General features: G+C 49.4%; 1 protein-coding gene and 1 long non-coding RNA gene across 7 annotated transcripts in view; one reads left to right on the plus strand and one right to left on the minus strand.

Moving 5' to 3' along the window:
* The first annotated feature begins 87 nt into the window (after positions 1 to 87).
* LOC102551562 (uncharacterized) lies at positions 88 to 19,397 on the plus strand. Of its 3 annotated transcripts, XR_015620567.1 has the most exons (4): positions 88 to 468; positions 709 to 783; positions 3,171 to 3,332; positions 19,247 to 19,397. It is a non-coding gene; the product is annotated as an uncharacterized LOC102551562 (long non-coding RNA). The 3 variants fall into 3 exon arrangements; XR_015620565.1 differs by lacking the exon at positions 709 to 783 and having other exon boundaries at positions 3,168 to 3,332; XR_015620566.1 differs by lacking the exon at positions 709 to 783 and having other exon boundaries at positions 89 to 468.
* Positions 19,398 to 21,984: 2,587 nt separating this feature from the next.
* Positions 21,985 to 25,243, minus strand: part of Tp73 (tumor protein p73) — an 82,240-nt gene continuing 78,981 nt past the window's right edge. For 3 of the 4 annotated variants that reach the window (XM_087550162.1, XM_087550163.1, XM_087550164.1), the window contains one exon: positions 21,990 to 25,011. In XM_087550162.1, the coding sequence (XP_087406288.1) occupies positions 24,676 to 25,011 (336 nt within the window). In that variant the 3' untranslated portion in view covers positions 21,990 to 24,675. Of the gene's footprint in view, positions 25,012 to 25,243 lie in introns of all 4 variants that reach the window. The other variant, NM_001108696.1, reaches the window with a different exon arrangement.

Raw genomic sequence — 25,243 nt, forward strand, 5'->3', positions numbered from 1 at the left:
GAGCAGTGTGTGGCATCACAGATGTCTCCATAGAAACAGGGCAGGGTCATAGTCTTCTCAATTTTTCTGCAATTTAGAGAGAGGATCTATCCGGAAGGGGACCCAAACACTATTCCCACTCCATCTCAGAATGTCACAAGAGTGAGAAAAGCGGTCTGAGCCCAGAGCCAGGAAGCCCCCCCCTCGTTCGTCAGGGATGCAGGAGTAGTAGTTTTCTCTTGTTTTATTGGTTTGTATCCCCTGTACACACTGACAGGGGGTCTCATTCCAGGCTCTCGCACACTTCAAATGGACCATGAGGAACAGCGCCTCGCACTTCACACTGAGTGCGCTGGAGACCCCGTGGGATGAAATCCACGCTGCTGGTCTTATTTTTGCAAAGATGAGGGGAGTCAGCCTAGAGTGACACGATTCTGCTCAAGTCATGGAGGGGGTTTCAGCCGTACGGGTCGTCCATTTCCTTTCAAGGTATGACTATTTGCTCCTGTTAAACACTCCTTTTTACTCTGCTGAGGTTTGGTCTTTTGCTATGTATTATAATGGTAAACACTGGCCCCCAGCCCGATGCCTGGCTGCCCCCCAAGGACGTGAGAGTCAGCACAAAGACCCAAGTGATGCTATGAACCCTGCCCCTTCCTGATGGTAAAAAAAAGATGCCTACGGCCTATAGTCAGGCAGAAGACAGATAGGTGGTTTTTTGGTTCCCAGGCTTGGGGTCTGAGGTGGGACCATGAGAAGAAAAGAGAGGAGAAGAAGGTGGAAAGAGAAATCACCACAGGTCAGGTGAGTCATGAAAACATGGCCCCAAGGACTGGTCAATTGGAGTTAAGAGCGGCCTCTGATGGAGCCTGACCAGTTATAACTCTGGGTTATTGATAGGAAAGGGACGTAGTAGCACAGAGGGTAGATATCTGTCCAGTTCTGGTGCATGAACATCTTACTATACATGCAAAAGTTGTGTGTCTTTTATCTGGGAACTGAATGATCAAAGGCGGGGTAGAAACCCCGATTTGAGAATCAATGTTTACTAAAAACATTACTGGGCTCAGACTTAGAAGCTCTCAGGGAGGACAGCCTACATCTCCTGACAATCCCTTCCTTGTTTTCCTTGATGAAAGTTTAGAGTGTTCTGCAGCCTCATTTTTGTTAAGAGTGTTGCTGTTTTTCCAGGGCAATACGTTTGTGTTGCAGGACACGTGAACGCTGAATCTTGGGCACTTTGAGTCCTGGGCTTCTCGACCTCTATGTTTAAGGGCTTCTGATGACGTATTGGTGTATATCACCTTCTTCAGAGAGACTGAAAAGCTTTCGGATTCTGCTAGCTCTTTTAGGTCCCAACCATTGAGGGTGGAGGCAGAATAGCATCTGTCAGTCCAGTAAATCTTTCTTTTTGTCTCTGTCTGTCTGTCTCTGTTTCTGTCTCTCTCTGTCTGTCTGTCTCTGTTTCTGTCTCTCTCTGTCTGTCTGTCTCTGTTTCTGTCTCTCTCTGTCTGTCTGTCTCTGTCTCTCTCTGTCTTTGTGTCTGTCTCTGTCTCTCTCTGTGTCTCTGTGTCTCTCTCTATCTCTCTCTGTCTCTGTCTCTGTCTCTCTGTCTCTGTCTCTGTCTTTCTATCTTTCTCTATCTCTGTCTCTGTCTGTCTGTCTCTGTCTCTCTCTGTCTTTGTCTGTGTCTCTGTCTCTGTCTCTCTCTGTGTCTCTGTGTCTCTCTATCTCTCTCTGTCTCTGTCTTTCTGTCTTTCTCTCTATCTCTGTCTCTGTCTGTCTGTTTCTGTCTCTGTCTGTCTCTGTCTCTATCTCTCTGTCTCTCTGTCTCTGTCTCTATCTGTCTCTGTCTCTATCTGTCTCTGTCTCTATCTCTCTGTCTCTTTCTCTTTCTTTGTCTCTCTCTCATAACCAAGTTGAGAACACTCAGATTGGCATCCACAAACAGACTTGTGCTAACTCCAGTTCTCAGTCTATAAAAAGAGTGCCCCTTGCTTCCTGGAAAAACCATGGTGCATTTCCACTACTGACTGGACTCCATACCCTTCCACTCTTCACCCAGAGAACCAGCCGTTGCTTCTTCGGTCGGGTGCTTCTCACAGACCATACGAAGCTGTGTTCACTGTCGATGAGTTTCTGACAGCCGGTGTCAGGGAAAGAGATATTCAGCCTCATTCTGACACAGCCGACAGCCTTGGAAGCACTATTTGTCCTAGGTTACCCTCTGCCACATACGTTTGTCTTTCTCCACCCAAAGCTGTGTTCTACATCTTATATCCTGTTTACTGTAAAACTTACCAGACTTGCAAGAAAGCTCAGCTGTGAGTAATTTTCCACTCTAAACTTCCAGTTTGTCAGACATAGCTTAGCAGTTTGGGGGGCAGATAGTTAGACGAGCAGAAATTACCAGGGGTCTGAGTACTTTCAGATCATCTGTAGCTGGACCAAACCTGACTCAACAACGCATCTTTGACAATGAGTCAGATTATTTTCTTTAATTTAAAAACATGAGTATGAGTGTTTTGCCTGCATGTATGATTGAGCACCATATTACATACATCACGTTGATACCCATGGAGGTCAGAAGAGAGCATCCGATCTCCTGGAGATGAAGTACTAGGTGATTCTGAGCTGTCAAGTGGGTTCTAGGAATCGAACCTGGGTCCTCTGCAAGAGCAGTTAATACTCTTAACCACTGTATCATTTCTCCAGTCCCCACATTTTATTTCTAAAGGCTTTCAGCCTTGTGCCCTCAGCCTCCCCACCCCCACTCAGCTAGCCCTCTTCCTCTACCCAGATAGCCTCATTCCTACTATCTCTTTATGTGTGCATTAAATAAGTTTATGGATCTATTCATAAAATCCAGGATCCACAGATGGGAGAAAATATTCACTATTTGACTTTCTGCATATAATGGCCAATCTGGAACATCTGGGTGTGACTACTGTCAGAATCAATCAAACTCCAGCAGGAGGGTGTGCCTATCGGGGGTTTTCTGGATTGGATACTTTAAGGTGGAAAGAGTCGTCCTAACTCTGGGCTACACCTTCTGGTGGAAGCCCCCATGAAAGCACACAGAAGGAGGAAGCTCTTGTCTGCTGCCTGCTTGCCCTCACTCTCACTAGCAAGTCCTTGTGTCCTGTTGCTAAGGCACCCCTCACTGGTATTATAATTTACTTCTTCAGCAGGTTCCAACACAGACTGATGACCAGAAGCTCTCCAGGACTCCTCTGGTACTCCAGCAGCAGACTGAAACTGCTGAGACTACAATTTTATGGACTGAAGAACTCCTGGATCTGTGGTTTTTCCCTTGGAAGACAGCCATTGCTGAACTACGTGGACCACAGCCTGTAAGCCATTCTTCTAAATCACATGCCTAAAAACCCTCAGACACACACACACACATACAGACACACACACATAAACACACACATACATATAGACACACACAAACATACACACAGAAATATACACACTAACACACACAGACACACATACACACAGACACACAGACATGCATACACACAGACACACACATACACACACACACATACTCACACACAAACACACATACAAACAGACACGCAGATAGACCCACAGACACACACACACACACACACACACACACACACACACACACACACACACATACACACAGTCTATCTTACTGGACACGTTTACATTTCACAGTCTGTTTGCCCTGTCCACTCATTCTCAACTTGTCCCTTTATATTTAAGCGCATGTCTCAGGCTTGAGATTAAGCCTCAGTGAAGAGCACTGCTTGTTCTCATAGAGAATCTAGGTTCATTACCCCCGTGATTATTCACAACCATCCCTAACTATAGTCCCAGAAGATCTAGTGCCCTCCTCTGGTGTCTGTGATCACTGCACATGTGCGGTGCCCATACGCATCTCCAGGTCGAACAGGCATGCACAAAATCTTTTTTAAAAATTAAAATTCAGGGGTTGGGGATTTAGCTCAGTGGTAGAGCGCTTGCCTAGCAAGTGCAAGGCCCTGGGTTCGGTCCCCAGCTCCGAAAAAAAGAAAAAAGAAAAAAATTAAAATTCAAACAAAGTGCTTTCTCATGAGTAACACAGGCTGGATCTAACCTGTGCTAATGCCACCCCCACCCCTTTGGCAGATTCCATCGACTGATATTTGGTGCCATTCCCAGTGAGGCTGATTTTGGTCACTATTATATTACTTGTTCTCTCCTCTGCCCTTCCCTTTTCTAGGTTTTGCTGAACACATTACAGAGCTCCACTCCCTCTGAGCCCCTATAAACATCCCTCACACCCCTATAAACATCCCTCGCACCCCTATAAACATCCCTCGCACCCCTATAAACATCCCTCACACCCCTATAAACATCCCTCGCACCCCTATAAACATCCCTCACACTTTGCACTGAGCCGCAAAAGGTATATCTTTGACTTTTTACTTAAGAGCGTACCTGCTGCAGCCAGGCGGTGGTGGTGCACACCTTTAATCCGGGCACTTGGGAGGCAGAGGCAGGCGAATCTCTGTGAGTTCAAGGCCAACCTGGTCTACAGAGTGAGTTCCATGTTCAGGATAGCCAAAGCTACACAGAGAGGCTCTGTCTAGTAAAACGAACAAAACAACAAAAAGATTGTGCTAACAAACAAATCCTTAATTTCTCTCTCAGTTTTTTTCAAGTCAGGGTCTCCAAGCCAACTTCAAACTAGAGATTCCCCTGCCTCAGCCTCCTTGAGTACAAGAATCACAGGGGTGTGGCACCACACCCAGCCACACCTCTGTTCTTTATGCTGTTCTTTTAAGTATTATATCTATCTATATTATATATACCAAAAGGCAAGGTTACACTTTTTGCTTTCAAAGGTCATGCGAACTTCTCAAAAAAAAATCAAGATGTAAAAATAATTTCTTGTGCTTACCCGTAGAGAAGTTTTAACCCAGCAACATGGCTGCTCTAGCAAGGGAACACATTCAAAGACCTTCTAGGTCTGTGTTATCCGGCTTGAATCCAGACGCATCTTTAATTCCAGGAGACAGAGTCAAGCAGATCTCTGAGTTCAAGGCCAGCCTGGTATAGAGCAAGCTTCGGGTAAAGGAAAACTTAGGTCCAAGCATGGTGGTAAATGCCTTTAATCCCAGTTCTCAGGAGACAGAGGCGCACAGAGCTCTGAGTTCCAGTCAGTCAGCTCTGTTAATTCAGTTGAGTGCAGTGACTGGAGTCCTCAGTTTGGAGTCAACAAAGTGGAGTTGAATTAGTGACTTCCTGCAGGTCAGCAGAGACAGCTGAAGCCAGAGAATGAGAAAGAACCAGAAGATTAGAAAAGATTTCTAGAGCTAGTTAGAAGCCAAGCAGAGCAGTTCAGAGGCCGAGAGAAAAGCCAGACTGAGTAAGTCAGCCTGGAGAGGAGTTTGAGCCGGAACAGCAAGAGCTAAAAAGGGTGAGCTTATTCAGCTGCAAGCCTCCGTGACAAGTTATATCCAGTAATAAAGGTTGCATTTATGGCATGCACATACATCTTTTTTTGTGAGGCTTGAAGTGAGTCTTAACTACCAGGAGACCCCCAAGTGAGATACAAGAACTGAGTTCGATGCAAATGCAAGATGTTTATTTTTCCAGCACGTCGGGATCAACCTTCAATCATCCTCTTGTGGCGAGTGACTAGAAGGCAACCCCAAGTGGCTATAACAAGTAGTTTTTATACTTTTTAGGGGTACAGGTTACATCAGCAAGGTTACAGTTTAAACTTATTAGCTGAACATATTGACCTTTGAATCTATTGGCTAGCAAGCATATGGCATGCACTCAAACTCTATCTGGGACCAGAGGGTCAGGTGATTATGTCAGTACATTCTGCAGTTTTCCAAGAATGTCTCTGCTCCTCCCGAGAACTGTGGGAGGAGAATGGAACTTGGCCTAGCCCTGACTGGAGGCAGGAAGCTGGTACTTAGCTTAATCTTGATGTGAGGCGGTGGGTGTAAGGCTGTGAAAGCCACTAGGGTTCTTCACAGGAACCCCATAACTTTCCTACTTTCTACCAGGCCTAGCTTTTTAATGTCTCATACACTTCAGTAAGTACTAGGACCCTTCATTTTCAGCCTGAAAAGGTCATTTGGCACTTCTTTTCTTCTTAAAAAGTATTTATTTGTAAATTTTATTTTGTTTTGAGAAACAATTTGAGAAATGGTCTTTCTGCATGGCTGTCCTGGAACTCCCTACCTAGACCAGGCTGTCCTCAGATTCACAGAGATCCACCCACCCGCCTCTACCTCCTGAGTGACAGGACTAAAGGTGTGCGTCGCCACATCTGTCTAGAATTTGTGTTTATTATCATTATATTGAAAAGCTCTCAGGGAGAACTTTCCCTCGGGATGGAGATCCTCTAACTCCAAAGACCAGACCGAGACACCACAGGATGCAATCAGCAAGAGGATTTGGTTTATTGTCGGGATACACAGGCACAGGCACCTGCGGGCGCTTCAGTCACTCGGGGGACTGGCGCGCCCCACGGAACCAAGGATGGGCTTTTATAGGATTTTGGGGAGCAGAAGCAAGCATACAGAAGCAGATGCATGGTTACAGGGATATAATTGGTGGATTCTAATGTGGCAAGGGTTCAGCCTGGGTGCAAGTTTCCTAGCTACCTTCCTGAAACATAAGGACTGACTCGGCCCCCCAAGGGTTCAGCCCGGGGGCAAGTTTCTTAGCTACCTTTCTGGAACATAACGGCTGACTCGGCCCCCCCACCAGGGTGTGGGACCTCTCCCGGGGCTTTTCTCATTGTCAGGTGCTCAACTGCAGTCGTCCTGTTGCCAGGCCTTCAACCAAACACATCTTGTTTGGCAGCCGCTGTGTACTCAGTGTTCTAACCTTTCTCTGAACCAGTCATCTTAAGTACAGCCTTGCAAAATGGCGTTACTGCTGCTAAGCTGGGGTCTTTCATTCCCCCATTTTTTTTTTTTTGCTAACTTTGAGTGAAATCTTTCACTCGACTTGGTCAAGAAATTTCTGTCTGGTGGGGGCTTATTCCCCCACTGACTCTAGGCCACAAAAGGGCTAGGAGGAGCCACGTAGGAGTTTTAATTTTAAGGGGTTTGGAGTGCGCTGAACTCTCCATGTCTGGGGTGTAGTGTTGTGATTAGTCAATTCCTCAGACCGGACTGCCTTGACGTGTGGTGCGTGGATCTAAGCCGAGACTCCGTCTACCTTTAGGGCGGTCGGGGTAGTCAGGAGGACGGTGTAGGGTCCTTTCCACCGTGGCTCGAGATTCTTGGTCTGGTGTCTGCGCACCCACACGGTGTCTCCAATCTGGAACGGGTGTGGCACCACCGGATGCTCAAGCTTGTCCTGGTAAGCAGCGGCCAAAGGTCTCCAGACGTCTCTCTGTACAATCTGTAGGGCCTGTAAATGGGCCCTCAGAGAAGGGCTGTCAGCAAAATCAGCAATGTTTGAATCAAAGAAATGGACAAATGGGGGTGGTGTTCTATATATTATTTCAAAAGGAGTTAGACCATGGGGGCCCGGGGTATTCCAGGCCCAATATAGAACTAGGGGAAGGAGGGCCACCCAATCCTTTGAGCCAGTTGCAAGCGTAAGTTTGGATAAAGTCTCCTTAATTGTTCTATTTATATGTTCTACCTGACCTGAACTCTGGGGTCTATAGGCACAATGTAATTTCCAATCAATCCCCAACAATTTGGCCACCAACTGACTTACTTGGGAGACGAAAGCGGGCCTGTTGTCTGACCCCAACGCTTGAGGCATGTCATACCTGGGAAAGATTTCCTCGAGGAGCTTCTTGGTGACCATTTTTGTAGTCTCGTGCTTCGTGGGGAAGGCTTTGACCCATCCTGAGAAGGTGTCTATAAACACTAGGAGATACTTGTATCCATATATACCTGATTTAATTTCAGTAAAATCAATTTCCCAATGGATGTCGGGACGGTGTCCCCTAGGACGAACTCCTTGTCCAATCATGGTCCTTCCCAGGTTAACCTGAGCGCACGCTTTGTAACTCTCAGTCACCTTTTGTATCGCTTTGTCCCAATTAAAAAAAAAAACACAGATTTATCTCTTCTCGATCTAGTAAGGTTTTTATCTTCTTATGTAAAAAGGAGATCAATTCAAAAGTCCTTTGTAGACCCACTGTTTTAGTTGAGGGTGGTAGATGGCCCCCATTTTTTTAGGAGCTCTATGTCCTCATGGGCATAAACCCAACTAGTTTGTCCCACTGGTGGGGGCGTGGGTTGGTCTGGACTATTTAAGGGCAAGATTTGTTTGCTCATGGCCGCTTCTCGCGCCGTGGCATCGGCCAGCCGGTTTCTTCGTGCCTCTGGGTTGTGCCCTTTTTGGTGTCCTGGACAATGTATAATACTCAGTCTTTTGGGCAAGAATAGGGCTTCTAAGAGGGCCAGAATTTTAGCCATATCTTTACCCTCAGATGTGAGCAGCCCCCGCCTCCGGTAGATCTCCCTGTGGATGTGTGCCGTGGCAAAGGCATAACGGCTGTCTGTATATATATTTAGCCTCTTACCTTTTGCCATCTTGAGCGCCTGAGTCAAGGCGATGAGTTCAGCCCGTTGTGCGGAGGTACCAGCAGGCAGGGCTTTCGCCCAAATCACTTTGTCCTCCGTAGTGACCGCAGCTCCAGCCTTTCGCTCTCCCTCTGCCAAGAAGCTGTTGTCATCCGTGTACCATGTGTGGTCAGCATTCTGAAGAGGCTGGTCCGATAGGTCCGGCCTGGTTCCATGTACTTCTGCGAGGATTTGTAGGCAGTCATGCTGTTCTGCCTCCTCTGGTAGAGGAAGCAAGGTGGCAGGATTGAGGGCGACTACGGGCCCAAACTGAACCCGTTCTGCATCCAGTAACAAGGCTTGGTGCGAGAATTAGAGAGCCAGCGGTCTGGGGGCTGTTTTACCAAGGCCTCCACTGCGTGGGGTGCTAGGATGGTGAGTGGCTGTCCCAAAGTCAATTTTCCAGCGTCCTTGATCAGGACAGCAATAGCAGCCACCATCTTTAGGCACGGTGGCCAGCCGGAGGCCACAGGGTCCAATTTCTTAGACAGGTAGGCCACAGGGCGTTTTTAGGGTCCCAACCTTTGTGTTAGGACCCCTTTAGCATACCCCTGTTTCTCATCGATGAACAGTTACTGAGCAAATTGTAAGGGTTTGGAACAGTCGGATGAATATCTTCTATCCTCTTGTTGACCTTTCTCAAGTCTTGTACTGGCCTATAATCTCCAGTGCCGGGTTTCTTAACAGGCAGAAGAGGCGTATTCCAAGGCGACCGGCAGGGGATTAGGATGCCTTGATCTAGAAGCCTCGTAATGTGAGGCCTTATACCTTGATAAGCTTCATGTGACAGGGGGTATTGTTTTATGGAGACTGGAGTTGTAATTAAGGGGGGCTGTTGGAGCGCCAACCCCATCCCACCAGTCTCTGCCCAAGCCAGTGTCCTGTCCCGGTTCATAGGGTTAGAACTTGAAGGGGAGTTCCGTGGGGGCCAGTTATTTGGGCCCCTCTTTCTTCAAAATGAATTTGTGCTTTTAGTTTGGTGAGCAGGTCACGGCCCAGCAGAGGGTACGGGCAGTCCGGAACATGTAAGAAGGAAAGGGTCACCTTACCAGTAGCCAGCTGAACCCAGCGGTCCGTAGTCCATCTGTATTGTTTCCTGAAGCTTGGGTGAGGACTGAATGTTGGGCTCCTGTGTCTACCAGGAAAGTAACCGGCTGCCCCCCAACTTTAAGCGTTACCCTAGGCTCAGGGGGGGCTCCTGGCCCTGACCTCCCTAATCTTTATCTAGAGCCAAGAGGGAGGTTTGTGGTCGAGGCTTTTGGGGTCCGCCAGGCTTCTTGGGGCACTCTCTGGCCCAGTGTCCTTTCTCTTTGTAATAGGCACATTGATCTTTATCCAGCTTCAGCCCCTTTCGAGCTCCCCCCTATCTCCCTTCCTTTCTTGGCCCTGAACTACGGCGGCCAAGATTTGACTCAATTCTCTCTCTTATTAAAAATCTTTTCAGCTTCTTTAAGTAAATCCTGTAATGTATAGCCCTGCAAATTTTTTAACCTCTGTAACTTAGTCTTGATATCTGGAGCAGCCTGCCAGATGAAGGACATAGAGACACTCGTCATTTGTCCTGGGTCATCTGGATCATAGGGAGTGTACATACGGTAGGCCTCCTTAAGTCTCTCTAGAAAGGCGGAGGGAGTTTCCCCTGCTTCCTGTAATACCTGTTTTACCTGAGCCAAATTAGTAGGGCATCGTATAGCCCCTCGGAGACCCGCTAGAACAACTGGCAATAAAGGCGTAGGTGTCCCTTACCTTCAGCTGTATTAAAATCCCAGTTTGGTCTCTTAAGTGGGAATGTAGCATCAATTTTCTCAGGCAGCTGGGTGGGACGCCCATCATCTCCCAGAACATGCTTTCTGGCCTCTAGGAACACTCCTTGTTTTTTTTTTTTCTTGAGGTTAAGAGGGCCTGTAAGAGCTGTTGGCAGTCATCCCAAGTAGGCTGGTGGGTAAGTAAAACAGATTCTATTAGGTCGGTGAGTGCCACCGGATCTTTGGAGAAAGAAGGGTTGTGTTGTTTCCAATTGTAAATGTCAGCTGCTGAAAACGGCCAGTATTGGGTCTGGCCACCGGTTCCCTGTCTAGGTGGGAAAGCCTGGGAGGTTGAAATCTGGCATCACCTCTCGCTTATTGCGCAATCTCCCTGCGACAGGGGAGAAACCCTTATCAGACTGTGGCCCGGCAACTGATCTGGCCGGCGGCTCTGCCTCCTCCGTTTCAGCCGGGCCTGTCAGAGAGAAGATCTATGAGAGGGGAGTTTGGGTCTGCCGGGAGGACAGGTTTCTTAAGACGTGGCCGGCAGACCGGGCGGGGCCGAGGGGACAGGCTGGGGGTTGAGGGGAGGCCAATTCGGGTCCACGAAGGGTTCCGCCCGGGGGGGGGGTTTAAGGCGAGACTCTCTCAAGTGATAATATAAGAAACCTGGTCAGGATGTCCGTGGACAACCCGATCTTTAACCTGTAAAATAATGATCTTATTAAATGTGTCATTTACTGGCCATCCTGCTCCGAAAGTGGGCCACTCGGATGTGTAGAGAGTCTGTCATTTTTCTTTTATTTTTTTAACCTCGATGGACTGGTTGTGTGTCCGGTCGTGGACGTCTTCTCAATGATCAAGAGTGAGACTTAGGGGCGTTGTTAGGGACTGTCCCATGTTAGTTCTAAGGAAGATTAGAACACAGAGAAAACAAACAACACCAACAGTCAAACAAACAACAGACAGGCGTGCTGCACGGCTTTGGTACCAAACTGAAAGCAAAAAGTCAGATGGAGGTGGCAAAGGTCCGGGGCCCTCTGAAAGCCAAAAATACAGACAGAGGTGCCGTTAGTCCGGATCTTTCTCCTCTCCCAGATTGGGCCCCGAAAAGTCGGGCCCCTAACACCCTTGGAACGTCTTCCAGGGCTGCGGGGCGAGAAGTCTGAGCTCGTCAGCTCCTTCTTCGTCCCGCCCAAATTCCAAACAACCTGGCTGAGCGCTCACAGAACAGACCTGGCTGAGCACTCACAGAACAGACCTGGCTGAGCGCTCACAGAACAGACCTGGCTGAGCGCTCACAGAACAGACCTGGCTGAGCGCTCACAGAACAGACAGAATAAGGCAGAACGAGACAAAATCAGACAGACAGACAGACGCCGGCCGGCTTACCTCCCAGTGGGTGGTCGGTGGTCCCTGGGTGGAGGATCTCCTTTCCTGGCCAACGCACCAAATGAAAAGCTCTCAGGGAGAACTTTCCCTCGGGATGGAGATCCTCTAACTCCAAAGACCAGACCGAGACACCACAGGATGCAATCAGCAAGAGGATTTGGTTTATTGTCGGGATACACAGGCACAGGCACCTGCGGGCGCTTCAGTCACTCGGGGGACTGGCGCGCCCCACGGAACCAAGGATGGGCTTTTATAGGATTTTGGGGAGCAGAAGCAAGCATACAGAAGCAGATGCATGGTTACAGGGATATAATTGGTGGATTCTAATGTGGCAAGGGTTCAGCCTGGGGGCAAGTTTCCTAGCTACCTTCCTGAAACATAAGGACTGACTCGGCCCCCCAAGGGTTCAGCCCGGGGGCAAGTTTCTTAGCTACCTTTCTGGAACATAACGGCTGACTCGGCCCCCCCACCAGGGTGTGGGACCTCTCCCGGGGCTTTTCTCATTGTCAGGTGCTCAACTGCAGTCGTCCTGTTGCCAGGCCTTCAACCAAACACATCTTGTTTGGCAGCCGCTGTGTACTCAGTGTTCTAACCTTTCTCTGAACCAGTCATCTTAAGTACAGCCTTGCAAAATGGCGTTACTGCTGCTAAGCTGGGGTCTTTCAATATTTGTGTGTGCACACGCATGTGCCACAGCTCATGTGTGACGATCAGAGGGCAGCTTTGGAGAGACCATGGGTTCTGAACTTAGATCAGACCTGCGTAGCTGGTGTTAGCCATGAAGCCGTCATGTTAGCTCACTTAGCATATCTTGCAGGCCCCAGGCAGAAGCATCATGTCCTCTGGCTTCCGGTAATTTGACTCTGAGGCATTGGGTACATGTTCCTTAACATCTGTTCTATTTGGCTTTCCCCCCTCAGCTTTTAGGAACATTCTTTTCCTCCCACCAATAACCTTCTTTGCTCGGATGTCTGCAGAGCAGCTCAGAGCCACTCAGTGGCAGCTCCATCCATCCTGGTAGCCTGCACTGTGGGAGCTACTGACCAGTCTGTCCTCAGCGGTCGGCTGGGCACTCCTGTCTTCAGGAGGTGAGGAAGTTCTTGCCGGCATCAGACAGGGAAATGAACCGCCCAGGGGAAGCTCAGAGTGAAAACCCAGTGCAGACTGACTTTCTCAAACAGGATCTGACTTTGGGGAGCCTAGTGATGGGGGGGATTTGAGGGTTGGGGTGTGGGGTACATTGTCATCGTGTTTAAAACACAGTACAGTGCGGGAAAAGATTTCCAAGCAACCATCATTCCAGTTCCAGGAGAAGAAAGAAAGCTTAAGGGGTCACAGAGACCCCTTTGTGACCGTGAAGGTGGGTTCTATAGCTAAAAGGCCTAGAATCTAGCATGGTCTCTGACCAAAAGCAGAGAGGTCAGTAGGCATATGCAAATGCATATGACATCTCCCCTAAGGATGGGTTTAACTGGAAACTTAAGATAAAAGTCTAGGAAGGGAAGAGTCTGGAATAATTGTTCTGAGGGATTTGGGTGAGGTCTGCCTCTATAGACAAAGGTGGGGGAGGTCTGCCTCCAAAGATAGCAGAAAGGTCACCCGGTCGGAAACAAAATCCACCCTCAGTTTCCCAGGTGGAATGCAGGTGTTTATTTCTTCCACTGAGGAGACCCTCCTGTATGATCGACATTCCTGGTTCTCCCGGGATGTGTCGTGAGTACAAGGACCTCCGTAACCCCAACAAGAAGGGAACTGTTGGATGGGTACCCGGACACCCTCAGATCTCAGTCTGCCACTTCTGGCTGAGCAGCAAAAAAATCTCAGGAGGTGGTGTGGTCCATCCACCCTGAGTTCCTCTTTGGTTGCACACAGCCTTCTCAGAAGCAGCCTGCTCCTTCTCTTCCTCCTCAACCTCTGGGTCTCTGTAGAAGCAGAGATCAAGTGTAACCCCCATAGGTGCTCAAGATAGACAGCGCCACACATACTTCCCAGGCCAGCACCCACCACAGAGGACCAACTGAGTGACCTCCCTTGTTGCCTGGGATGGCAAAGTCTCAGCTTAGAGGGCAGTCTGTCTCACAGAGCAATGGTGGACAGGTTGACATAAGAGGTCTCTGTGAGGAGCTGGTGATGAGCCATGGGATCAGTCACCACTAGCAGCCATGCCTCCTGAAGGCTGCCTGGATCTGGTTAGCAAAGGTCTCAGGCATGAATTGGCCAGCAATGGGAGTGGTTCCGGTGGCCCCAGCAAACTTCAGCACAGCTCACCAGCTGGTGTTCCCGGTGTTCCCGGAGGAGAAAACTGACATCGGCAGGGTTCTTGGTGGTAATGTGTACTGGCTGGTTTTGTGTGTCAACCTGACACAAGCTGGAGTTGTCACAGAGAAAGGAGTCTTCCCTTGAGGAAATGCCTCCATTAGACCCAGCTGTAAGGCATTTTCTCAATTAGTGATCAAGGAGGGAGGACCCAGCCCACTGTGGGTGGTGCTGTCCCTGGGCTGGTGGTCTTGGGTTCTACAAGAGAGCAAGCTGAGCCAGCCAGAGGAAGCAAGCCAGTAAGTAACATCCCTCCATGGCCTCTGCATCAGCTCCTGCTTCCTGCCCTACTTGAGTTCCAGCCCTGACTTCCTTTGGTGATGAACAGCAATGTGGAAGTGTAAGCTGAATAAACCCTTTCCTCCCCAGCTTGCTTGTTGGTCATGATGTTTGTGCAGGAATAGGAACCCTGACTGAGACATGATAGCTTGAGCTGCAAGCAGCAGCTTCTCCCAGGTCCTCTTCAGATTCACGGTGTGGACGCCATCACTGCTCCGTTTGTAGATGTGCCTCTCCTTCTGAAAGTCGGTTGGTGCCACGTGAGAGGGTTCCCGCAGCGCAGGATTTGAGGGCTCCCCTCTTTCACCTGTAGGACGTTACCATGGGAGTCCCTGGGCAGCATGGACAACTCTGACCTGTTAACTTCTCGGATCTATAATCGCACATCTTCCGTTAGATGGAGACGTTTTTTAGCCATCATCTCCTCAAATGACATTTTCCAACAGTTAAAAAGGAACCTTTGGGTTTCTGGGGATCTCCTTAAGTCCGGGAGATAGGCTTGCTCAAGTTAGGTTAAGAGCTTTCTTGCCATTCATTTCCCCGATATTTTTTATATAAATCTTTTTTAAAAGATTTTTATTTATTTATTTATTTATTTATTTATTTATTTATTTATTTATTTATTATGAGTACACTGTAACTGTCTTCAGGTGCACCAGAAGAGGGCATCAGATCCCATTACAGATGGTTGTGAGCCACCATGTGGGTGCTGGGATTTGAACTCAGGACCTCTGGAAGAGCAGTCAGTGCTCTTAACAACCGAGCCATCTCTCCAGCCCATCCCCTCAATATTTAAAGCAATTCCTAAGCTGAATGTGATGGTACATTCCTGTTATCCCACCACCTAGGAAGCTGAGCCCCACAGGTTTGAGGCTAGCCTGGGCTACATAAGATGATCCTGTCCAAGAAAAAAAAAAAAAGGAACCAATATCCAGAATTGCAGATTGCAAGGTGAGACCCTCTTGCTGAGAGGATGGAGAAAAAGGAAAAGCTTGGGTCCCTGCCGATTACTTCTCTGTCTCAGGAGGCTGAGGCAGGAGAGTCTTGAGTTCTGGAGGCTTACACAAAGAAGGATCTGTCTCAAGATACTCAGGACAACACCAGGACAACACTGGTGGTCTGTCTGAGCTTGGGGAGACTGAAGGAAATTCATGGGTTTATCCCTTCTATCCTAGTTGGCTCTAATTGTCACTTTTCAGTAGCCTGGAGCCCTCTGAAAGGAAAGCCTTGATTAAGATTGGCCTGTGAGGGTTGTTGTCATGGTGAAGGAGGGGTGGAGTCTACTAGGGGGTGTCATCACCATATAAAGCTCTAAGCAGGAGCCTGAGAGCCAGCAACCAAAGGCCTCCTGGGTTGCTTGAGTTGACTTTTCAACTTGATTCAGAGACAGATAAGACCTGCAAACTGTTAACCCTTTCCTTCTTCCCAGGTTGCTTTTGGTTGTGGCTTTTACCATGGCGATGGAAATAATAAAATTAGAACACCTCCCAAGACCATCTTAAGGACCCAAAATGCTTCACAAATGTTGCGGCCGAATGTGAAACTATAGAACAGATCTTTTTGTGTGTATTTGTCTCTTTGGGTAGACTTTAGTAGGAAATGGGGCTATTTGCAGTTTACACTGGCTGAGATACAGAACCAGCGAAGGCTGTCGACAATGTATGGAGAATGAAATGTGGTAGACATTCATGGTTTTTGTTTCAGCCGTAAACAGTAATTAGTGTTTTCAGGAAAATGGATAAAGGTGGAGATAACTGTATTTAGTGAATGAAACCAGTCTCGGAAAGACAAGCACCATCTTCCCTCATTTACATAGACATCAAGTCATGTATGTCTTTATGACATTAAAGTAGATATGAACTGTGTGGTGTGGTGAGAGAGGGTGAAGGGGGAGAAAGAAAGGAGCTGGGAGGCCCAGGGTGTATGCTCCACATTCCATGTCACTTGAGAGCAATTATTTCAAAGAAAGAGAAAATGAAATGGGGAGTCATATCCCCAGAAACTGAGGGAAGCCTCACCCTGCTGGCTCCTCTCTGGGTAGTTGTTCTATAATCTTCCAGCACAGCGTCTAAGGATTTCTGAGGACAGCTCTGTGCTGTGGTAGCAGTCTTAGGAACAAACCCTGCCCATTTGAAAGACACATTGGAGACTGGAGTTATGGCTTAGCCATTAAGAGCTTGTACTCTTGCAGAGGTCCCAAGTCCTTTTCTGCCCTCCACAGGAATCTGTGCACATGTGCATGTGCACGCACTTGTATATACACATATACACAGGCACACACACATATATACATACACAGATGCACACACAGGCATGCACACACACAGGTACACACACATACACAGATGCACATACAGGTCCACACATACACACACAAGGCACACAACACATATACACATACAGATGCACACACATTCAGAGACAGACACACATACACACACAGGCACACACATACACAGACGCACACACACAGGCACACATATACACACAGGTACACATACATATACACACACAGATGCACATACAGGTACACACATACAGATGAACACACACAGGCACACACATGTGCACACATACATACACATTCAAGCACACACACATACACACAGACACACGCACACATGCACATGTACAAACACACACAAAATTAAAAATAAAATATTTTTTTTGACATCCAGTCTCATAAGCTCTGGTTGTTCTGGAACTACTATGTAGACCAGGCTGGCCTCCAACTCACCGGCTTCTGCGTCCCAAGTGCTGGGATTAAGGACATGTGCCACCATGCCTGGCTTTAAAATAAATATTTTTAGAGTCACATATCGGGGCTGAAGAGATATGCAGAGTGACTAAGAGCAGAGGACTTGAGTTTTTGGTTCCCAGCACCCATGAGGTGGGTCTGGAGGCCACGCTATCGGTCTGGAGGCCATACAGACCTTACCACAACCCATACATCTATATGAGATTCAAAGTTGCCCTCTGACCTCTACAGGCACCAGATATGCATACATACTGCATATACATACATGAAGTCCAAACTGTCACACAGCATAAAGGACAAACTCACGCATTGCCTGACTTCCGGTGTCTACTCTGGCCTTGGCCTGACTGCAAACCTGAGGTCACTCACTACAACACTCAGACTTGCACTCAGTCACAGAAATATGAAGTGACAGTTGATGCCTGGCTCAATGATTGCTGTTATGGAAGGCTTTAGCTTGGGACAGACATCTAAGTGTAGTAAACCCAGCCTTGTTATTTCAAGAGACAAACAGGGAGCTAGGTGTGGAACTGGCTTAAATGCAGCAGCCAGGTGGCACCGGAAGTTTCATTTAATGAAGCGAGAGTCCCTGATGGCTCTGCTTGTTGTCTTGGGTCTTTACTACTGCTTGCCAAATATCCCCCAGGCACTCACAAGTAAGAATAGCCAGTGCAGGTGTGTGAGCCTTACTGGCACACCAGCTCCCAGACCCAGGCACCTAGTGAGCGCAGCGCCCGTCCCTTGTGCCGTTCCTCACCGCAGAACAGCAGCCTGGGTGTTACAGGAATCTCATTAATAAAACTCGGTCAGAACTAAACTGTCCCTAAACTGTCTATTTTTGTCTTTGCTCAGAAGCTGGTTTTTCAAAGGTATAAATTGGTAGGAAGGGCTGTCTATGGATCAAGGCAGTCCCCTGGGAGGAGACACATCACCAGCAGAGAGATTATAGGTTCAGAGAAGAGACTCCGAGGCGAAGATGGCAGGCACCTGGGGACAGGTGTGCCTGAACAGGCCAGAACTTGCCTCTGAGGGACAGGAGTACCACCCCCTAGTAAAGAGCCACACACAACATCCTTAGGCCTGGCTAAGGACTCATTCCTCTAATGTGATTCCCCCCCCTCCAAACCTCCCAACTTTCTCCACTTCTGGATCTGGGTCACCTGGTTCAAGTCTTGTGAGCTGGGATAGGCTGGGGACAGCTGGAGGCCACATAGCCTTTATCAAGCCTCAAACCACCGCCTACCCAGGAGGCCTAGGCCTTGGTGACCCCTCCTGCTAGTCCAAAGGATGGGGTTTCTTATCAGGCAGAGTTGTTCTGGCCCCAGGGCTGGGACCCACCCAATGACTTCATCATCACCTACTCACAGGAATGGAAGAAAAGCTTCAGAACTAGCCCGGGCCCCAAAGGCTTTAATAGTGAGGAAGAGATCTGGAGAGAGTCAGAAAGGCCAAACTAAGGAAGGAAAGAGAGAATGTGGCAAGCTCAGCCTGCAGCAGCAGCTAGTGCCTCATCCCCACCCTGGTGCAGGCTCAGAGAACTAACCCAGCCTGGAGATGAATCTTTACCAGCTAACATGGCCAGCCAGAATACTTCAGCTGTCATTGCCCAAAAGCAACTGAGGACAAACATCTATATCTACATTGCGACTGCAAAGTCAAGACAAATTGGAAGTGAAAAGGCTGTGCCCCTCTCCTGAGGGAAAGCCTGTGTGGCTAAAATTTCTCCCCGGAGGGAACAATATCTACCCTCTTCCTAAGGTCCCAGTCACAAACTGAGGTGCAAGTCCAGCAAAGTTCACTGAGGGAACCAAAGATTCACTGGACTTTCTTACAGAGCGATGGCTGCAGGGCTGTGGGCAGGGACACAGGAGACTTGAAAGCAGCATCCTGGAAGGTGGCTGCAGGGGTGGTAGTTTCCCATGGCCATGCAGATGGAGCCCTACTGTACACCTTAATTCTTCCCAGAGACCCCCCAAGTCTGTATGTGATTAGAGAAGGATTGCACAGAACTGGGGGAGGGGGGCTAGATATTGAGGTGAGGGCTTCGTGAGACTTCCTATCACTCCTTCCAAGAAGGATGGCCAACAGTTATGGTCTTGAGTTCTGCCTCTCCTCTGGTGGTGTCTGGATGCCACCAATACACTTGCTCGGGAAGGACAAAGCAAAGTGTGGAACAGGAAGTTAGCAATCCGCCTCTCTCTTAGGGGCAACAGAACACCTCTGCACACCAGGCCAGAAGGGGGAAGTGGAGCCCAGGACCAGCAGGAGCCCAGTCCAGTCGGGAGCCAGTGGGGAGTGCATAGGCGTGAAGGCGTTCCCTGTGGCGATCTTTGATGAAGCGTCTCTCTGAGGTCATCTTTGCTTGTTCATATTTCATTACTGGGGGTGGATTTGGATGCATACTTTTTGTTTGGGGGTGAACCAGGGATTATATATTGTTGGGGAGGGATGGGAGGATACCCAGGAAGGGAAGGTCATTGACTGAAGGGTAAGGCTATGGAGATGCCTCATTAGCATGGAGAGGCTACAGGCTTGAGTGCCTGTGGTCACCTCAGTTGGGGGTCATGGTTCCAAAGCAGGCGTTAGAGGCAGGGAGGGAACCGATCCACTCCTGCATCTCAGATCTCATGCAAACCCCACCTGACCGGTTCTTATGCCCATCGGGTGGCGCATCCACACGCCCTACAAACAGCCAACAAGCCCAGCTGTGAGGGTCTGGGTAAGCAGGCCCAGCTGGACTCCTGTGAAGATGGTGGCAGTTTGCCTCAGAGGATAGTCCTGTACAACAGTCAGCCTTCACCCAAGGCCACCAACACTGAAAATACACAGACAACCCTGACTTTGTTCTTGGATATGAGCAGCCCAGTGAGGAAGGGCCACCCTCTCTGTGAGGACTGATGGGAAACTGAGGCTGCATGGACTCCAGTGTTTATCATCTCTGTTTTTGAACCTTGACTAAACCTAGATATGTGGGAGACTGAAGTTACCATCCTTATGACGATGTCTTTCTGTTCATTCCCTTCTGGTCCAACCTAACTTCTCCATCCTCTCTGCCTAGACAGGGTGTCTTATCTAAATGTCAAGTCCAGTTAAGTCCAAGGCTTTTTGATAGTCTGGAGGCTCTCGTGACATTGTTGTGTCCCCTGTCCTGTAGTGGCCTGAAGCCATCAAGGACTCAGGGACCCTCCCTGTAGATCTCTATGTCACCAGACAAGTTCCCTTTGACATCCGGGATACCTCCTTTCCTGGATGCATCACCAAGAGATGTAACCGCTCTTAAGGACAAATTTCCTGAAAGTCCCCAATGTCCTCATCTCTCTTTGTAAATTCCTGGTTAGTGGGTTTCTATATCCTGTGACACTCCATGATGCACCTGAACATCAACAATAAAGAAGTCAGATGGGCCCTACAGAAATGGTCCAGGGCCCAAGGACCATAAATGAAACTGCCCAGTCGCCCAACACGTATACCCTCTTGGGACAGATGCCTGCCAACACCTCCTGGGGTATGGTGTTAGATCTAAAGAGAGGCTTTCTTTTGTATTCAAGCCTGGTCCAACTTGAGGAGGTTCCTGTTTTCCTTGTAATGGTGGGACCCCTCTCTCCAGGTTGCTCAGCAGCTCCTGGGGACTGTTGTACCTCAGGGTTTTTAGGCTAGCCCCTGCCTTTATGGACAGACCCTAGCAAGAGAACTGTCATCCCTCTACATTTCACCTTGGGAATAGCAGCCATCATTTAGACTCCATCCTAACTCTACAGAAGATAAAAAGGGTTCTCTTTCAGAGGCCCAAATCTCTTCACAGAAGGTCCAGGTCTTGGGACCATGAGCCACACAGTAAGTGTCTCATCTTAACAATGGGGACCCCAGCCAAAAGACAATAAGCAGAGGCCCTTGTGGGTACAGTGGTTGAATTTGGATTCTCTATCTAGTTCAACAGAATAGCTAAACCCTTCTATGAAGCCTTTAGGAAACCAAAAAACCAGAGGAACTCTTAGATGGGACCCCTGAGATGACATAGTCTCAGACCTGCTAAAACTCACGCAGGCATTGGCTTTCCCAATTATATTAAACCCTTTCTACTGGGCTTATGACCAACAGAGCACCGGGGCCCTCACGTTCTGTAGTAATTTGTCACAGTAAGTCACAAATCCCAACTGTACAGGAGCTGGTTTTCTTGCCAATTCTAAAGGTATTAGATCATGGCTTCACACTCACAGGGAGAACTGAGAAGTACAATGTATCTCTTCAGTCTATCACAGCGGACCCTAGGGATGGATGAGACATCTGAGGAGGATGGCCATTGTGTAGAGCAAGAGGGAGCCCGTGTGAAAGAAACATTGTTGCTAGAGCACAGCACCACCCTTGGTCTCACCCAGCCTCATCTTGCCTCACCTAGCAAGGCCGGCAGCATGGAGACTCTAGGACAATGATCCTACACTGATGATGCTCCTGCACTGGCTGCTGTGGGAGATGAGGAGGAAACCCATCCCTCTCCATCTTACCTCAGCCCCTCTTATCTTGTTCTAAACTCCGTCCAACTCTTAGCAGCCTCAGGCCACCCTCAAAGCTGAGTAGATTTTTTTGGAGTCTTACTTTTTGCTAAGACACGTCCACAGTCTGAGAAACAAGAAATCTGAGAACCACACAGAGACCCGGTGGCAGTGGAGCGTGAGTGGAGCCGACAGGAGCCTGAGTGTTCCTCCCTCCATCCTGCTGAGAAGGTAAACGTGTCAACTACACATCATTTACGGTGTCTGTGATATTCCCCAGATATCGCCTTTCCTGCCCACAGGACACATGCATTGTTGCAGGGTTGATGCAGAAGTCCAGTGGGTGCTGCCGGGCCAGTGTGGGGCCACATGCTTCCTGCCTGTCTATGCTTGTTCTGAGCATTCCCATGATGCTCCTCTCAAGCCTGGGGGATGGGTTAGTTACAACAGTCAACCGTGGGAACATGTGATTTTTATTATATTACAAAAACAAAAAATCCCACTGAAACACAGCTAAAAAAATAACACATTTTTTTCCTAAGATGACATCACCCAAAACAGTTCATAGAGTCATTGGACTGTATCCATCAATACTGCTTGGAGAAGCATTTCATCCATTGAAACGTGGACAGTTTGGTTTTGGTTTTTGCCTCCAGTCTGAAATGCTGTTCTAAGTAGCAACTGTTGACTCACACAGGGTTCTTGCCCAGGGAACAAGTGCTGGTGCTGTAAGCTCAAAGCTCAAAGCAGCCCAAGGCATGGTCAGCAGGGCCGGGAAGGGGCATGGGAGTGGCTGTTAACTGGATGCTCAAAGCTCCCTGGGACCGTACGGGTTGTACAGGCTGAGGCTGGAGTGGCTTGTAGAGCCTTGAGGTACCCGCCCTTGCTCAACAGATGTGTTCCAGGCCACCCCCAAACTCGCTTCCAGACTAGCACTTCAGTGTTCCTGGGAAACCTGGTGACTGGAAAATTTCTTCCTCTTGCTTTCTGTCTTTTGCAGAACAAAGTTTGTTTCAGACCCAAAGGCCATTTCCCGGAGGAGAGCTAATCAGTCACAGCAAGCCTTGCCTCTGTGACATTTGTTTCCTGGCAGATGGCCCTTTGCAGTTCCCTCCAGGCCTGTCAGGATCTCAGAAGCTCATGAGACAGCTTTGGCACTTGAGGCAGGGGTCTGGGGAGACACACAGCCCTAGGTCCTCACCAGAGATAGGGTCTTCATTCCTCAGATGCCTGGTGACAGCCACTCCTCTGAAGTCTTTTCAGGAGCATGTGGTGGGGCGCTTAGGATGGCCCCTCCTGGACAGTGCCTGAGGCATACGTACGTGACACCCCAGAACTCAAGCACGTCTCACAGTGGGGCTCACAGGCCTAGGAGTGAGCATGTGCTGCCTAGTCCCCGAGGTAGCATGGGGCAGCGTGTACCTCAGGAGTGAGAACATGCCTCTGCAGTGAGCTGATGCCTGCAGCGGGGAACTCAGTTCCATCCAGCCTCAGCTTCCTCTTCCTCATCAACAAGCATGTGTTCAACCTCAGGCTCTGTGAGGTGTGTCACCGCTTACTGGGATGGCCATGCCCTGCACCCTGGAAGCTCTAAGCCTGATGCTGCAGCTGTTATGGCCCTTCTGGGTGCAGGACCCCCAGAGGCTAAGCTGTCAAGTTGGAAGGGCCGGCATGGCCAGCTCTGTTCTCTGCCAATGTGATGTTTGCACCAACCCTAAGTGCACCCGAATCCTGCCCCTCAGAGACTCATGAAGCACGGTGTGGGTGGTAGCCACCTAACTTTGCAGAGCTTGATAAGGTTGGCGACATTTGCTCCTGTGCTTCTAGGAGGCAGCCCTGGTCTGAAGCCAGTCCTGGTAGTGCTGACTCTGTGACCAGTCCACGGCCTTCACTGCAGCTGTTGGGCCATGCTAATGAGAGCCAGGCCTAAGAGAAACGGCTCCACAGAACCTCAGCAGGCAGTTGGGCTTTCCTGAGGCAAGAGCTCCTTCCACTCCTAGCAGCGACTGCCGGGGGCTCTCATTGTAGAAGTTCACAGAGTTTCTGGCAGGTACAAGGCCTCAGTGGCTGAGTGCACAAAGGAGCTCTCTCTCAAGTCTACTGACTCCTTGGGGGTGCATAGGAAGACCAGGGCCTCCAGCAGTCACCCCAGTTCCAGCCCACAAGGATGGGCTGGCACTTGGGCACAGAGCCTAGACTCTGAGCACTTAGCGAGGGCAGAACCGATGTTCCTCACAGCTGGGGTCTAACCCGCACTCCCATCCAACCCTTCCTGGCTTGACACTCTTTTCTTTATTTTTTTTTAAAGACTTGTTGAGAAGCTCGTGTGGTGGACACGCTAGGTTGATCTCAGAAGGAAATGCTGAAAAGAGCCAGAGGGGGGCAAAAAGCAAGCTGACCCACCAAGTAGAAGAGTAATGTTTGTTGTTTTGTTTTTTTTTATCAAATATTGACAATTCAATTTTCAGTCCTCTGAGACTCATTCTGTCCCTCTGTCTGCCGGGGGAGAGCTTCATCGAGGCTGCTGTGGCCAGCATGTTCAGGGTGCTGGCTGGAGGCTTGAGGCCAGCCTCTTCCTCTGCTCTGCCACCGTCTAGCTTTCCCTAACCCCAGCAACCAAGCCTCGGGAGACAGGGAGGAACGGTGGAATAACCTACATCAGGGACAGATGTGTCCCCACCTCCTGCAGAGGATGTCTCCGGCCCTGACTTCACCTTCAAAACACAGTGGAATCAACCCGCACGTAAAGTGCAGAAGACAGGGAGGCCCGGCTGGCTGCGTGTGGCTATCGGGAACAGAAGACGCTGGAATACTTCGTGGCAGAGGGTTATCGAGCGAAGGATGCTGCTCTGTCCTGGAGTTGGCAGAGTCCTCAATAGAGGGGAGGAGGGAATGGATATGGTGTACCTACCCACAAAGGGACAGTCCCTGTCTAAGCACTTGGCCCACAACCTGCCCTTGTGTATGTGTAGTTAAGGGCAGTTCCAGAAGTTTCCTGGGAGGACTTAGTTCATGAACGACTTCCCTTCAGGAATGGCGTCTGGCAGAAGGCCCTTGCTGTTTCCGTGGGCACAACAGAGGGGTCCCGCTTCCAAGGGCAGTTTCTCACAGAGGAAGGCAGGAAGGAGAAGGTACGACGCCCCTCAGTGGCTCTCTGTCTCTGTGAACTCCTCTTTGATGGGCTGCTTACGGGACTTGCAGTCAGGCAGGTCAAAGCCAAAGTCTGCCCACTCGTCGGGGCCCGTCACGCCACCCGCGCCTCCGCGGTTGGGGATCGTGATGGTGTGGCGCACGCGGAAATGCACGGCTTCCATGACCCGCTGCCGCTGCAGCTCGCCAGAGCCGCCGATGGAGATGGTGGCCGCGTTGCTGCTGGAGCGTAGAAGCTGCTGACCGCAGTCATGGCTCTGCTTCAGGTCCTGTAGGCCCCTCCAGATGGTCATACGGTACTGGTCAGGGATCTTCAGGGCCCCAAGGTCCTGAAAGAGCGATGGGCACCTTCAGGTTACAAAAGGGAAGCCACAAGGTTGTGTGTCCCTCACACCAATGACGTCCTACCTGCAAGGAAGCCTCTGCTCGAGGGGGCCATCAGACCTTGACTGTGTAGGTGACAAGGTAGGGACAGCATGAGGGTCACCTGCACAGAGTGTCTAGTCACATATTTTTCTAGGACAGCTAGATGATATATGGGGGTGGCTGAGGGGACAGTGA

The sequence above is a fragment of the Rattus norvegicus genome, chromosome 5, assembly GCF_021556685.1.
Source record: "Rattus norvegicus strain SHRSP/BbbUtx chromosome 5, alternate assembly SHRSP_T2T, whole genome shotgun sequence".
NCBI lineage: Eukaryota > Metazoa > Chordata > Mammalia > Rodentia > Muridae > Rattus > Rattus norvegicus.